The sequence below is a fragment of the Notechis scutatus genome, chromosome 1, assembly GCF_049901735.1.
Source record: "Notechis scutatus isolate UNSWTSFEM ecotype Mainland chromosome 1, rNotScu1.2, whole genome shotgun sequence".
NCBI classification, from domain to species: Eukaryota; Metazoa; Chordata; class Lepidosauria; order Squamata; family Elapidae; genus Notechis; species Notechis scutatus.
This window is the reverse complement of record NC_142009.1, coordinates 7,237,330-7,253,919: the sequence shown is the minus strand read 5'-3', so window position 1 is coordinate 7,253,919 and position 16,590 is coordinate 7,237,330. Positions and strand designations below refer to the sequence as shown.

The following is a 16,590-nucleotide window of genomic DNA, read 5'->3' as shown; positions in this document are numbered from 1 at the left end:
TTTAGAGGGTCGCTGAGGCTGCTTGGAGCTTTATCTGTATCCCCAGGGTCACCTGAGTGGTGCAAATGGATGTGGAGTTTTCTTAACTGCAGGATGTGTGCAGACAATGGGTTCATTTGTGCTTCTGTTTGAGATGCAGACAACACAGACTCATCCCCAACAGCCTGTACGTGTCTTCAGCCATAAAGGGACACAAGGCAGAAAACAATCTGCAGCTAAGAAGGCTACATACCCATTTGCACTACTTAGGTGATCCTGAGGACACTGACAAACCTCCAAGTGGCCTCAATTACTCTCTAAAAGCATGCAGATGACCAGCTGTCTGCAAGGAGTATAAATCCTTCCATTCCCCATCATCCAGTCAGAGCTGAAGAAGCTTCTTGGATGAGAAGCAAAACATCTAAAAAGAAAAACCAGAAAGTCCAGTTGCCTCTTGAAAAACCACCTTTGGGACAGCCATGATCTGGATGACTGAGAATTTCCACAGACAATCAATGGAATAGCTAGTCTCCTGGAGTTGTGGGTGTTCCATCACTGCAGGTTTTGAAAAATAGATGGTGTAATGTCTCCTGCCTTGAGAAGAGGGTTGGACTAGAAAACCTTCAAGGTCCCATCCAGAAACCTATGTTCTGTGACACCATGCAGACCACAACCTAAAAAACACAATGGCTGGGTTTGCACAACATGCAATACTCAAAGGAAATAAATGATATTAAAACGCTGGCCAACCCAACTTCCAAAAACAATGGTGGGTGCATGAAACGGCAAAGCCCATTTTAGCATACCGTGGCCTGTTGTATGAACCAGAACATGTGTGTAAGGACGGAAAGGAGTCTGACATGGTGTAAAAGAATATCAGCCTAACCTTTGCAGCTCAGAATGGCCAGAGAAACTCCCAGCACTCCATTAGTAAGGAAGATAGACTCTTCGTGGAAAAGAAGTCAGGCACGTTGCTAATTGGAAACGCTACTGGACAACTGCAAACCATTTTTTTAAGATGTCACTTGCAATCTGAAAAAGGAGAAGGTATCCGAGGCGAATTCTTTCCAAGGCCGAACGAGTAAACAATTGCTCCGAGAACATTTCAAACAAGAACTCAACAAGCAGCCTTCCCGTATCACCCAATGGCAGGATAAAACAATATTGCTACCTCGTACATCGTAAATCGACTGTCAGCCTAACCGGAGGAGACAAGGACTTCGCCTCAGCACTTGGAGCAAAGCTGGGAAAACACCACCCTCTAGAGGACACTCCGTGCATCAACGCCCACGTTACCTTGAAGGAACAACTGTAGTTTCCCAGGTAAAAGACCCAGGGGGCTGGCTAAGGAAGGCAATTCTGATGATTTAAAATGGAATTCTTCTTTAGTCGGATCATCTCCCGATAGGTAGGGAGTTGCAACTCGCAGAATCCACCACCACCTCTGACTTCCCCAATCAAACGTGGCCTTGAGGCACCCCAACCGAAGTGCCTGGATTCTGCACGCTCTTCTTGATGAAATGGATGAAAAAAGCAAGACTAAAAAATCTCCAAGTTTCTAGCGTTATGCCTTGAGTGGCAACAGCTCATCCACCTCTCGCTTTTCCTGCACCCACGCTGACATTAGGATTGCAAGGGGTTACGGTTCACAAGGACTCGGAAAACACTGAGCTGTGACACCGGTGTTCCTGCTAAGATCACGAACGGTCTTATGAACGAATGAAGCCTAACCCATTTGGAGTTCTCAGACGGAAATCTCACTGGCCACAAAGAGCAAGTTTCTAAAAATCTACAAGTAGTCCCCAACTTAATTCATTTAGCGACTGTTTGAAGGTACAACGACCCTGGGGAAAAAAAGTGACTTATGACCTTTTTTCACACTTAAGACCATGGCAGCATCCCCCCGTGGTCATGTGATCAAAATCCGACCACTTGGCAACTGGCATGGATTTTATGGCGGTTGCAGGGTCCTGGGGTCATGTGATCCATCTTGGGCTACTCCCTGATAAGCAAAGTCAATGGGGAAAGCCAGAGTCACCCAACAACCATGTGACTAACAGCTGCAGCAATTCACTTAACAACCGTGGGAAGAAAGGTCGTAAAATGGGGGGGGGACTCATGTAACTGTTATGCTTAGCAATGGAAATTGTGGGCTCAGTTGTTGTTGAGGACTATCTATACGGGACTTCGAGAATGATGATTGGGGGCATTAGACAACAACTGGTCCACATGTTAATGCAAGGGAACATGTGGATCGGAAGATAGTGAAGTCCTTGTAGGCATCTTGTACTGTAGGAACAAAGGCCAGGACTACTTCATCTTTCCAGTTCTGGTCACCATAATACAGAAAAAGATGTTGAGACCCTAGAAAGAGTATAAAGAGGAGCAGCAAAAATAATAAGGCATCTGGAGGCTAAACAATGAAGAATTGAGATAACTGGGTATGTCTAGTCTTAATGAAAAGAAGGACAAGGAGTGACGTGATAGCCGTCTTCCAATATTTGAGGGGCTGCCACAAAAAAAGACACGGTCAAGCTGTTCTCCAAAGCCTCAGAAAGCAGGACAAGAAGCAACAGATGGAAACTTATCAAGGAGAAGAGCAACCTAAGAAGGAAGGAGAAATTTCTTGACAGTGGGAACAATCAATCAGTGGGACAACTTGCCGCCAACGCTGGAAGTTTTTAAGAAGAGGTTGGACAACCCTCTGTCTGAAGTGGTGTAGGGTTTCCTGCCGAGGCCGGGGGTTGGGCTAGAAGACCTCCGAGGTCCCTTCCAACCCTATGATTTTACGTTCCTCTTATGGCATTAAAAATGTCCTGGAGGCTCAGGACTGCTTCAGCATGCCTATGGTACTGCATGCGTGACAAGGTGCTATTGCAATCACCTCCATCCTAGAAATATTTGGTAAGTGATGTTTGGACTGCACTCCACACTCTTGACGTATCTAAAAGCTCAAAGGAGTTTTTAATAGGCCAGCTGGGAAAGTAGGGACACATCTGCTAAAAGTAAGATGATTTTTTTTTGTGAGGGGAGGGATCCCTTTTTTTTCCCCAGCCCAAAACTATACTAGAGCCAGCTAATTTCCTGGTATTCCTGCTATGCTCTCATTCTTTTTTTCTTCTTCTTCTTTTTTTTGCAATAATGATTTGCCTCCGCCAAGCTCTAAAAAAGGTGGTTGTGTGAGAGTGAATGTTGCTTTAAAGGAAGCCAATCTGTTTTTCAGGCATGGAACAGAAGCTGTCCTGGTTTTTAAGCCTGCTTTCCCATAGGAATCGTGCTAGAATAGGATGGGAATTTGGGTGGAGAGAGAGAGAGAGAGAGAGACACTGCAGGCCTGCTGAGATTTGTATGTTTATCCAACTTCTGGATTTTGTCCTCATTTTCTCGCTCTCTCCGTCTCTCTTTTGCCTCCCCTACACCCATCACACAAACCTCTATGGAGATTCCCAAGCTTCTTGGATGGCAAGCGAAACATTTTCAAAGGGGTGGGGGGAAACCACCAGAAACTCCAGTTGCCTTTTTTGGGGGAAAAAAGAAGCACATTTGGGGTAGATCAACACGAACAGGTGAGAAAAAGATTCCTCCTTGCTTTACAGGGAATTTGGTGAAATGATTAAAAATAATTATTCCACAGAACGGCTGAAGATTAAGTTCGCTGTTCCCGTTCCAGTGAAAATAAAAATACTTAATTTACAAAGCGTGTAAAAAAAATTAATAATATCCCTTGGCCCATTTTTTTTAGTTTTCAGAAAAAGTCCTCAGTGGCACTTAGCCCCTAAATGAAAGCAGTGTGTTATTGACGGGGGTTAAAATTCCCTAGAGAATCTGTAGACAAACAACAACCCCCCCTTTTTTTTAGCATGATCCACAAACAGACAAATACATAGTAAAAATTCAAAGAACTTGTTGTGCATCGGGGCCAGAGGATCCCACAAGCAGGATAGCTACAGGACATAAATAGCAATAGCACTCAGACTTATATACTGCTTGATAGTGCTTTCCAGCCTTCTCAAAGCGGTTTATAGAGTTAGCATATTGCCCCCAACAACCTGGGTCCTCATTTTACCCACCTCGGAAGGATGGAAGGCTGAGTCAACCTTGAGCCTGGTGGGATTCGATCTGTCAAATTGCAGTAGGTGTAGCTTGCCGTACTGCACTCTAACCAATGCACCATCGAGGCTCATAAAGTGATGGTGATATCCCAGATGTTGTGAGATGAGAGACAGAGACAAGGAGGGTGGGAGGGAGGGAAAGACAGTGGGTGGGTGGATAGATAGGTGATGACAAATAGGCAGGCAGACAGATGAAAGATAGACAGAAAGATAGATGATAGAAGATGGATAGAGACAGAGATAGGTAGGTAGGCAGGTAGGTAGGTAGGCAGGTAGATAGATAGATTCATCTATCTATCTCTATCCATTTTCTATCATCTGTCTGTCTTATCTCTATTCATCTTAGATGATAGAAGATGAATAGAGATAGACAGACAAACAGATGATGGAAGATGGATAGAGATAGGTCGGTAGGTAGGTAGGTAAGTAGGCAGGTGATAGGTAGGCAGACAGAAACAAATATTGATGGATAGATGTAGTTGAATAGATAGATAAACAGAGAGACAGCCATTGATAGTGGGTGGATGGCTGGATGACAGACAGATAGACAGACGAATGAATAATCTGTCTTGCTGAGGATGCCTGTTTAAAATGGGGGCAGAGAAACAAAGAGGGAGATCCTTAATGTGAAACTGGATAAAATCTGGTCAATTTCATTCCCTGAGAATGATTATTTAGTCTTTCTGTGCTGCCTCATCAGTAGGGGCAAAGGGGTTAGAAGGATGAAGCCCACCAGGAGCATATACAGGTGCCCTTGAACGAATCCACTGCACATTCACCTCTTACAGATCGATGAATTTAAACGGACTGCATTTGGACATCTTCAGTCAGAAGATCAGATTTACTGCTCAGGGCATAAAAAAAACCAAAAACACAGCATCGTTTTTGGAGTTAGGAAAGAGAACAGTTGAACTGGATGCAATGCAATCAATGACTAAATCGTATCAATTCAACTTTGCAGGCAGCCCCTTTAATACGACAATTCTGCAAGTCTGGGGTCCAACTTCGACTCAGTGCGGAAGGGGAGAAAGTAGACAAGTTTTATGATCATAAAAGAGCACGCAAGAATTTTCAGGTTGGCCTTCCATCGGAGACTCGAATGCCAAAGTCAGGAAACACCGCTGATTGTAAAGCCTAGAAAAATGCAGTGAAACAGGAGAAGATCTTAGTGTCTACAGAGATTCTCAAGTCATCCAGGTCATGGTTGTCCCAAAGGTGTTTTTTTTTTCCTCCAAAGAACTGAAGGAAGCTTCTTGGATGAGAAGCAAAACATCTTCAAGGGGAAAAGAAAAAAGACCGATTGCCCTTTGAAAAAGCACCTTTGGGAGAAAGTCTGAACAATCTCAGCCAATCCAACGAGGTCTTCATCGCTTACAGAGTCTTCCAGTAACGAAAATAATGCTTATGAACACACACACATCAACAGATGGGAGTGGAACAACTCAGTTAACAGTGAAGGCACAGCCAGGGACTTGAGTGTGGAACAAATCACAAATTGTTCATGTGCAATTTCCAAATTAAGCTGAAGGAGAAAGAGAAGAAGAAAGCCAACCAGTTTCACAACATGATCTTGACCTTATAATCATCATTTCAGAAAAGAACATCAGGAATCACTTTGAAGTCCTGAACTTCATGGGTGGAAAACCAGAGAAAACTATGGAGAGGAATCAAAGTTGTTCAAGAGGAATGTGGAGGGGGGGAAAAAGGAGAGAAAAAAAAAGACTGCCGGAGATGAAGGAACAGAAGAAAACGGATATCAGAACAAACCGTGAAAATTGCCAAGCAAAGAAGAGAAGCTACAGCCAAGAAAGACAACATTTCAAAAGGGAACTTAAGCTTGTTAGAAGAGGGGAGGAAAGAGATCTTATATCAACAGCTGCAGAGACACTAACGATGGAAACGGAGACAGAAAAACTATCTTCTTAAGGATCCTAGAAAGAGCACGGAGAAGAGCCACAAAGATGATCAAGGACCTGGATGCTAAATCTTATGAAGATTTGTTGAGAGAGAGCCAGGCATGTTTAGCCTTTTGAAGAGAAGGATTGTGGGTTGATGGCAACTTTCCTCCAAGACTTTTGAGGGGCTATCATAGAGAGGAGGAGGTCAACCTATTCTACAAAGCATCTGAGAGCAGGACAAGAAGCAACAGACGGAAGCTTATCAGAGATCGAGGGACACTGAGGCCCTAGAAAGAGTGCAGAGAAGAGCAACAAAGAGGATTAGGAGCCTGGAGGCTAAAATACGAAGGACAGTTGTTGGAATTGGGTATGTCTAGTTTAATGAAAAAAAGGAATAGGGGTGACATGAGAGCAGAGTTCCAATATTTGAGGGGCTGCCCCAAAGAAGAGGGAGTCAAGCTACTCTCCTGAAGCACCTGAAGGCAGGACCAGAAGCAACGGATGGAAACTCATCCAGGAGAGAAGCAACCTAGAACCAAGGAGGAATTTCCTAACAGTGAGGACAATTAACCAGTGGGACAACCTGCCTCCCAAAGTTGTGACTGTTCCATCACGGGAGGGTGGCAAAAATAGACTGGACAACTCTTTGACCTTCCTTGCTCCAACACTGGAGGTGTTTAAGAAGAGATGGGGCAGCTAGTTATCTGAAATGGGGGATGTGCGCGTATTGCATTTCGGGGATGCCCGCCCGTGCTTTCGGTAATCGGTGCTGAAAGGTTAGCCATCACTGTTCTATGATCTTCAGGCTGTCAAGGAAGTTCCAGCTGGTATGCTAAAGGAGCCCGACAGACACGTGGAGGACAACTCTGAAATTCTATACAGGTAGTTCCCTTAGTGATCGTTTGAAGTTGCAACGGCACTGAAAAAGTGACTTGTGACCATTTTTCACATTGACGACCATTGCAGCATCCCCACAATCAGGTGATCAAAATTCAGACGCTTGGCAACTGACTCCCAGTTATGACGGTTGCAGCCCTGGGATCACATGATTCACCTCTTACGACCTTCTGACAAGCAAAGTCAATGGGGAAACCAGATTCACTTAACAACCATGTCACTAATTTAAGAAAGGCCATGGTTCACTAAACACATGTGGCAAGAAAAGTCGAAAAACAGGGCAAAACTCGCTTAACAAATTTCTCATTTTAGCAACATAAATTTTGGGCTCAATTGGGAGTTGTAAGTTGAAGACTACCTGTATAGAAGAACCATCAACATCTAAGAAAGCTTAGAAGACATTCCCGATTTCAAAGAACCTCTAGTTTCGTTGTTACCATGTCAGAAAACTACAGGGACTTTCTGGGGTATTTCTGGAAACAGGGCAAGCACAGAAGAGAACTATACCAAATCATACCAGCAAATCTGGAAAACAACATAGAGATCAATAGTTGGAAGAGGCCAATCTCTTCTTAAAAGCCTCCAGTGATGGAACACCCACACAACCTCTGAAGGCAAGTCGTCCCTCTGGTTAATTGTGGTTGTTAATTGTCAGTGTTCATTAGGGGAATTTAGACACAAAAAGTCTAAATTGGCTCTTCCCATCTATACAACCGTTTTGGGTCACAGAAGGACGAGTTCAGCATTTCTCAGCCATAACACCTTTAAGATGAGCGGACTTCAACTCCCAGAATCCTGCATAGCTGGCTGGGGAATTCTGGGAATTGAAGTCCACACATCTTAAAGCTGCTAAGGTTCAGAAACGATGGGCTAGTTTGTTGGCCCTAAAACTGACCCTGAATCCAGCTTGACCATCTCACCAAATGACCAAAAAACAACCCCATATCGGGGTGGGATTAAATCAGTCCAAACAATGAAATAGAAACCAGGCTGGCTCTAACAGGTGCAAGGAAGTTATCTCTTATCAGATATCTATTAACCATTTCCTTTACCATTTTCCTGCCCGGAGAAGACAAATGAGGACAGTGCCAACAATGATTCATTCATGGTACAATGGATCCCCTTTCCCCATTAAAAAAAAAAAAAGGTTTGTCTTGCACAAGTAAACAATTTAGAGATGGCCCGAGAATAAAACATAAATACGTGGCTTCCATGCCGACTTGAATGCGCCCAGAAGACAAAAGGAAGAAGGTGGAGGGAGAAGAAAACATCATAGGAACATCCTGACTGGGTCTTGAGATCGTGGTTCTTGGGATCCAAGACTTAAGTTGGAATGGCAAGGCGACTCGGCGTCAGCCCAACCTCTGATGGGCAAAAGGCCAGCAGCTCTTCCGAGTCTCGGGACACAAAACAGCTGTCCATGGGGGCCAACATCCTGTTTCCCAGAATGGGAACCAAATGCCTCCAGGAAGAACACATCCAGGGCAGGAAGACAAAGGTTTCCTTTGGGCATCAGCAATCAGCATTACAGCTATATAACCGCTGAACATGGAGGCTCCACTCCTCACATCCATGAGCAATAGGAACTTGAAAATTGCCCTTAATGGATCTTCTCTGGTACTGGAGACATCCTGTCCGGCATCCTGTTTCCAAAAGCAGCTAACAGTAATTTTGGTGAAGACCAAGAATCATTTATCCATTTTCGATTTCTTTACACTATTTATATCTCACGGTTAAACTAGCCTGATCGTCTCTTGACTGTCCTTGGATCTCTTAACCTAGGACCTCCACTGAACCAGTTTTGGTCACCATATTATTAAAAAAAAAAGATGTTGAGACTCTGGAAAGAGTGCAGAGAAGAGCAACCAAGATGATTAGGGGACTGGAGGCTAAAACATATGAAGAAAGGTTGCTGGGACTGGGTAGGTCTAGTTTAGTGAAAAGAGGATTAGGGGTGACATGATAGCAGTGTTCCGATATTTGGAACAGTAAATTGGTCGGTAAAATGAGGACCCAGATTGTTGGGGACCATATGCTGACTCTGTAAACCACTTAGAAGGGGCTGTAAAGCCCTGTGAAGTGGTATATAAGTCTAAGTGAGATTGCTTTTTGTAGGGAATATTTTAACTTGGATTCTTGCACTGACTGGGTATATGTGTGGAAACTCAGACAAATGGTTGTCCAGTCTCTTCTTAAAAACTTCCAGTGTTGGAACGTTTTCAACATCTGGAGGCAAGTTGTTTCACTGATTAATTGTTCTAACTGTCAGGAAATTTCTCTTTAGTTCTAGGTTGCTTCTCTCCTTGATTAGTTTCCACCCATTGCTTCTTGTCCTGCCTTCAGGTGCTTTGGAGAATAGCTTGACTCCCTCTTCTTTGGGGCAGCCCCTCAAATATTGGAACACTGCTATTATGTCACCCCTAGTCCTTCTTTTCATTGGACATACCCAATTCCAGCAACCGTTCTTTATATGTTTTAGCCTCCAGTCCCCTAATCCTCTTTGTTGCTCTTTTCTGCACTCTTTCCAGAGTCTCAACATCTCTTTTACATTGTGGCAACCAAAACTGGATGCCGTATTCCAAGTGTGCCCTTCCCAAGGCATTATACCACTTTAACACTTCACGTGACCCTCTGTTTATGCAGCCTAGAACTGCATTGGCTTTTTTTGGCAGCTGCTGCACACAGCTGGCTCCTATTCAAGTGATTGTCCACTAGGACTCCAAGATCCCTCTCGCAGTTACCACTATTGAGCAAGGTACCACCTATACTGTACCTGTACATTTGGTTTTTCTTGCCTCATGTAGAACCTTACTTTGGCTTAAAGGCCCCTTCCAATGACACAGTCTATGAACTGTCTTCTTGCATAGCTTCTACCGATTTTGCAAGGGCCCTCATTCCACCCCTGAAATGTTGGATCACGTTAATCAAACCCAAACAAAACCTTCTCAGTCAAGTCTTCAGTATCCAAGGATTACATCTGTTTACAAAGTGTTTGGAAAACCAATAAAGGCAACAACTTACTGTACTTCCCCTTGATGGAAAGCAGACCCCACCATGGATGAAAGCTGAAGACACTGATCCTTCCCCTCTGTCCACTATGATGTCAGGACTAAAAAATTACTGGATGTGTTAAAATAACCTTCTGCCTGTTTCAAGTATGTCACACTTTGAGGGCTGAATTTGAGGGCTGTAATCAATTGTAAAGACTATTTGGGATAAACCAGAGAACGGAGAGCTTGTTTAATTACCTTGAAAAGGGATCCGTTGACTCCTTTAATACGTCAAAAACAATGCAGCCTCCGCTGCTGCTGATACTTTTAACGTGTAAGTTTTGAGGATCAAAAAGTTTTTGGACAACAAGAAAGAGGCCATCTAAGGAACAAACAGATTTGGGGGGTCTGTTTTCTAATAGTAAAACTTAAGGTCCAGCCCATTTAAGCAGCAGCCTCCGAGGTTGTAAATGATCCAACACTGGAAGTTTTTAAGAAGAGATTAGACAACCATTTGTCTGAAGTGGTGTCGGGTTCCCTGCCTAAGCAGGGGGTTGGAGTAGAAGACCTCCAAGGTCCCTTCCAACTCTGTTATTCTAAACAAGGTGACTTCACTGATTTTAGAAGCAAAAAGCATTTCAGATTTGGTTAATACCTGGGTGAAAGGCAACCAAGAGCTTTCAGCTAGACTGGAAGGCAGCAGTCATACTAGAACAGAGGTCTCCAAACTTGGCAACTTTAAGACTTGTGGACTTCAACTCACAGAATTCTCCAGCCAGCTGTGCTGGCTGGAGAATTCTGTGAGTTGAAGTCCACAAGTCTTAAAGTTGCCACGTTTGGGGATTCCTGTACTGGAAGAAGGAAACGGTAAACCGCTTCAGCTCCGGGGATGTAAAACTGAATATAAAGATGGCCATGAGGTTACTTGAAGGACAACATTCATCGACAAACTACAAATAGTACAAATAGCTCAGCAAAGTGATTAGACTCATGGAATGAAGTTAGCTGAATGGAGTCAATTTTGTTCTCGGCATCAGAAATGACTGGATGGACCTGGATTTTAAATTATGCTTCGTCCTCGGTCTGGTGTTCACAATACTTTGTGCTTACATTTTGGAAACCTAGGCATATTTCTTCTTCATCATTGTTAGAGTACCTTTCTTCTCTGTCTCTCTCTTCCTCTCTCTGTCTTTCTCTTTCTCTCTGCTCCTTCCTGTTTCTATCCCTCTTTCTCTCTTTCTTCTTATCTCTCTTTCTCTCACCCACTTTCCCTCCCTCCCTCCTTCCTTCCTCCCTCCCTCCTTCCTTCCTCCCTCCCTCCTTCCCACCACTCTCTCTCTTTCTCTCTCTCTTTTCCCAAATGAAAATACCATTTCATCCATCTGCTATAGTGGATTCTAGTCTACAAAGCTTATCCCAGAACATCCCAAAGGTGCTTTTTCTTAAAGAGGCAACTGGACTTTCATTTCGCTCCCCACGTTTCATTTCCCACCATCCAGTCAGAGCTGAAGAAGCTTCTTGGATGAGAAGCGAAACATCTTGAAAGAAAAACCAAAAAGTCCAGTTGCCTCTTGAGAAAACAAAAGCACCTTTGGGACAGCCATGACCTGGAGGACTGAGAAGCTCCATAGACACTTATGCCAGAACAAAAAAAAAAAAAAAACACCATGTTTTGCAAGTGAACCAGTTTGTTTAACCAACCAGAATCTATTTTTATTTTATTTTATTAATAATATACATGGCACATTAGGACAAACAGCAGGTCCTTGTGTTAGCAATCCAACATTTGAAAAAGAGAGGAAGCGGAGAGAAATTATTTAACAGTAAAGTTAAATAACAGAATATGTATATATTATAGGGGTAAGAGAGGAATCCCTGTAGCTATTGTTGTCCTTCTCCACAAATAGCAAAAGGCAAAATAAAGTATATAAATGGGAAATCCTGTATCTTGGCACAATTTATATATAGCCTTGGCTTACGGTACTTGAAGTGGAATGATAATTCTCGAGCAAGTGGCTGCATTCAACCAAAGCTATCCAGAAATAGTCCCATTGTTCAATCACACTATTCTGAAAGCAGTCCAGGAATAACGATAAGAACGACTGAACAGATCCAACTGGTCCTTTGCGTTCCGTCTTTTTCTTTGAATTGTCTTTCAAGTCTCCTTGCAAAACGAGGCACCTTTATTTACAGGAAGTCGCTTAAACATCCATCTTTGACTGGCAAGCAATATGACTATGAGGTAACCACCTCAAACATGCTAACAAAGCGGCCAATAAAATAAAATCTAAGAGCAGGCTCTCGATTATCTATTTTATCGATGGCAAATTAATGTTTAATGGCATCTATTAAGAACATCTACATTTCCTAAGCGAACTTCGATCTAGTTGGACAAAAGAACCTGAGGTTCTTCGTCCACTTCAATTAGCTTTTTTTTTATTCAATTGTTTTTCTAATTTTAACTTTTTTAAATTATTTTTATTATATATTTTCCTTTTGTTGGAAGTTAAAACCCATCCCTCTCCTAGACAAATGATATATTTTAGGATATGCTAAAAGGGCAGAATATTTCCCTAAAAGAGAAGTAGAAACTCAGAGAGGCAGAAACTCAGCCCCCCGCCTTTTTGGGAAAGGGCCATTTAGGCCTGGGTTAGTCTATTCTACATAACAAAGATCTACCTCCTTCGAGCAGAGCCATTTCATTGCCCTTCATTGCACCACCCACCAAGTTTCAACCAAACTTAGCACACAGACAACCTACAAAGCTAGGTATGACCTCTGACAGCAACCAATCAGAATACTCCTTCTATGCCCCAGGAAGTTCAAAGCCAGAGAGGCTTTTAGGAGGAGACTGGACAGCCACTTGTCCGAAATGGTATAGGGTTTCCTGCTGGAGCAGGAGGTTGGACTAAAAGACCTCCAAGGTCCCTTCCAGGTCTACTCTGATTAATATTGGTATGTAAAATTGCAAAATGAGTATGTGCATATTACCTGTACTTAAGTACTACCTATACTTAAAGACATCATTTTGGTCTCCGGTCTTGCTTGGTTGGTGGACCCTTGATTGTTTTAATCTGGGTTGACTTTGGGGTAGCATGTTTTTGTTTTGTGTCACTGTTATGGTTTTGGGTTTGCCTTGGTTAAGCTGCCCAGAATCTGTAGGAGTGGGCGGCCATCATAACTTTAAACAAACAAACAAATGAAGGAAACTTTCGCATCTGTTTTCAAAGGGAGGCTTACCGTGGAGAGGGGAACCAGACGGACTGCTGGAAAGGCCCGGCACGGGACTGCAGCGCCCTCCTTGTTTGGTGGTCAGCTCTTGCTCGATCTCCTCCAGCCCTGCGCTCTTCTGGAAGCGGCTCATGCGGTTCACGACCCGGGGCGACAGGTGAGTCCGTACGCAGGGCTGCCCGCCGTAGGGGTTGATGGGGAAGACGTGGGAGGTGCCTCGGAGGGTACTGACCGCCACCCACCGGCAGTCGTGGCTGAATGCGATGTCCTGCACCTGGAGAGGGAACAGGGGCGGCAGGACGTCAAGCAGCGCAGGCATGAATTCGAAGGCAAATCGATAAAAAGAGGAATATTTGTAGCGCAGGGTTGAAATGAGGGGCCCTAGGGGGCTCCCTGAGCTTGGTGATTTTCTTGCAGACGTTTCATTACCCAACTAGATAACATCAGTGCTAGAAGAGATGGGGGGGAGGAGGAAGAGGAGCAGGAGGAGGAGGAGGAAGACTGTGGGGTCCTTGGTGCTCTCTGAGCTTGGTTGTTTTCTTGCAGACGTTTTATGACCCAACTAGGTAACATTATCAGTGCCAGAAGGGGGAAGGAGGAGAATTGTGCGGTCCTTGGTGCTCTCTGAGCTTGGTTGTTTCCTTGCAGACATTTTATGACCCAACTACATAACATCAGTGCTAGAAGAGGAGATGGGGGGGAGGAGGGGGATGGGGAGGAAGAGGAGGAGGAGGAAGACTGTGGGGTCCTTGGTGCTCTCTGAGCTTGGTTGTTTTCTTGCAGACGTTTTATGACCCAACTAGGTAACATTATCAGTGCCAGAAGGGGAAGGAGGAGAATTGTGCGGTCCTTGGTGCTCTCTGAGCTTGGTTGTTTCCTTGCAGACATTTTATGACCCAACTACATAACATCAGTGCTAGAAGAGGAGATGGGGGAGGAGGGGGATGGGGAGGAAGAGGAGGAGGAGGAAGACTGTGGGGTCCTTGGTGCTCTCTGAGCTTGGTTGTTTTCTTGCAGACGTTTTATGACCCAACTAGGTAACATTATCAGTGCCAGAAGGGGAAGGAGGAGAATTGTGCGGTCCTTGGTGCTCTCTGAGCTTGGTTGTTTCCTTGCAGACATTTTATGACCCAACTACATAACATCAGTGCTAGAAGAGGAGATGGGGGAGGAGGGGATGGGGAGGAAGAGGAGGAGGAGGAAGACTGTGGGGTCCTTGGTGCTCTCTGAGCTTGGTTGTTTTCTTGCAGACGTTTTATGACCCAACTAGGTAACATTATCAGTGCCAGAAGGGGGAAGGAGGAGAATTGTGCGGTCCTTGGTGCTCTCTGAGCTTGGTTGTTTCCTTGCAGACATTTTATGACCCAACTACATAACATCAGTGCTAGAAGAGGAGATGGGGGGAGGAGGGGATGGGGAGGAAGAGGGGAGAGGAGGAAGACTGTGGGGTCCTTGGTGCTCTCTGAGCTTGGTTGTTTTCTTGCAGACGTTTCATGACCCAACTAGATAACATCAGTGCTAGAAGGGAGAGAGGGTTTGGGAGGAGGAGGAGGAGGAGGAGGAGGAGGGAGGAGGAGGAGGAGGAGGAGGAGGAGGAGGAGGAGGAGGAGGAGGAGGAGGAGGAGGAGGAGGAGGAGGAGGAGGAGGAGAGAGGAGGAGGAGGAGGACTGTGGGGTCCTTGGTGCTCTCTGAGCTTGGTTGTTTTCTTGCAGGCGTTTCATTACCCGACTAGATAACATCATCCATGCTAGAATCTACTCCACGTCACCTACTCCATGCTAACTTGTTTCTCACAAAAAGTCTGTGTAAGTTACAAGGAGTCCTCAACCCCAATTGGGACCAGCATTTCTGTTGCTAAGCATGGAGGTTGTGAAGTGGGCCATGCTGAATTTTATGATCTTTTTGTGCCACGTTTGCTAGGTGAATCGCTACAGTTGTTAAATGAATCACACAGTCGTTAAGAGAATCTGGCTTCCCCCATTGGCTTTGCTGGTTGAAAGCCGGCTGGGAAAGCTGCAAATTTTAAATACATGCTGATGGCTAAGCTCTTGAATTTTGATCAGGTGGGGATCACCACAATTGTGCCCCAAATTTCCATGGTTCCGCAAGACTTTTAAGTGACTTTTGCCCCCATTTTACGACCTTTCTTCCCCCTCTTAAGTGAATCACTACAGTTGTTACGTTAGTATCCCTGGTTGTTAAGCGGATCTGGCTTCCCCATTGGCTTTGCTGGTCAGAAGGTCTAGAGTTGGATCACGTGACCATGGGGATGCGGCAACGGTCGTCGGTGTGAAAACCGGTCAGAAGTCACTTTTTTCAGTACTGCTGTAACTCTGAACGGTCACCAACGGAATGGTTGTAAGTCAAGGACTGTGTCAATTCATAAAGTATTCCTGGCCTGCTCTCGAGTTGCCATAGGCAGGAGGGTGGGAGAACTGATGGAGCAGCTCGGGCTGCTATGACTAGAATCACATTCCACACTTATCTTTCTCCAGATTGTATCCCAGGTTACTAGAGCCAGCTGGAGAGACATGTTTTCTACAGCCCACAAAAGTGTACCGCTGGAGAATGTGTGTCATGTCTCTGTCGGAATGTGATTTGGAGGGGGAGGCCGAGCAGCTGACAGGGAGTGGGGGTATGGCTCCGTTGGCTGTGGAAGAAACTGGGGAAGAGCAAAGTCCGGCTGGGCAGAGCAGGGGAGAGGTAGAGCAAGGCAGAGGAAATTCAGAGGAAGACTCAGGGCCACCCCCTATTCATGCTAGGAAGGAACAGAGAAGGGAGCAATGTGAGTTGTGTGGCTTACGGGGGAGGAAAGGGCCCTGATTCCCTTCATTAGCCGCAGCTGGAAACACAGTGTTTAAAAAGGGAGCTTGCACACAGCAACTCATGGGAAGCAAATTGTGAGTTATCTGTTATTGTCGAGGCTTATCTGAGTTCCTGGCGTCTTCCCGACTATGTGTGTTTTGTTGGCCTTTGAAGTCTGCAATTCCTTCTCCTGCCCTATCCAGTTAATTACTGCAGCCTGGTTTGTGTGGATTTTTATTTACAGTTTATATGTACTTTGTTTTCAGACTGAATTTCCTCCACTTAAAAACTGTTTTTGGGAGAGGTTTTTTCTCCAGCCGAAGGTAACTGGACATTGGGGGCAAAGTTGGAGGTATTAAAGGGACTTTTCTTACTGATGTGACTGTGTTGCCTTTGTACCACATCCCTTTGTACCACATCCCATTGTGATTTATGACACACCCTGGAAGGAGTGGTGAAACAGGGTCATAGGTGGGCAGTAAATTACATGGGGCAGAGACGACTGCATTTGGGAAAGTGCCAACATGTTGCTCCTAATAAATAATTGGATTTCTTTTGAAACTTGGCTGGAGGCTCATTAATTAATTAGGGCATCGGTCGGAATCCTGACAGACTATCTGTATATAAAAAGGATGGAAGAGTTCTTGCAAAAGTTATCCTTGGAGATATGGAGCCAAC

At 44.7% G+C, this 16,590-nt stretch overlaps 1 protein-coding gene across 10 annotated transcripts in view; it reads right to left on the bottom strand.

Annotated features, from left to right (window-relative positions):
* BCAS3 (BCAS3 microtubule associated cell migration factor) overlaps positions 1 to 16,590 on the bottom strand; it is a 624,015-nt gene that overhangs the window by 410,144 nt on the left and 197,281 nt on the right. For all 10 annotated transcript variants that reach the window (XM_087956170.1, XM_087956184.1, XM_087956163.1 and 7 more), the window contains exon 15: positions 13,117 to 13,381. In XM_087956170.1, coding sequence (XP_087812296.1) covers positions 13,117 to 13,381 — 265 coding nt within the window. The remainder of the gene's footprint in view (positions 1 to 13,116; positions 13,382 to 16,590) is intronic.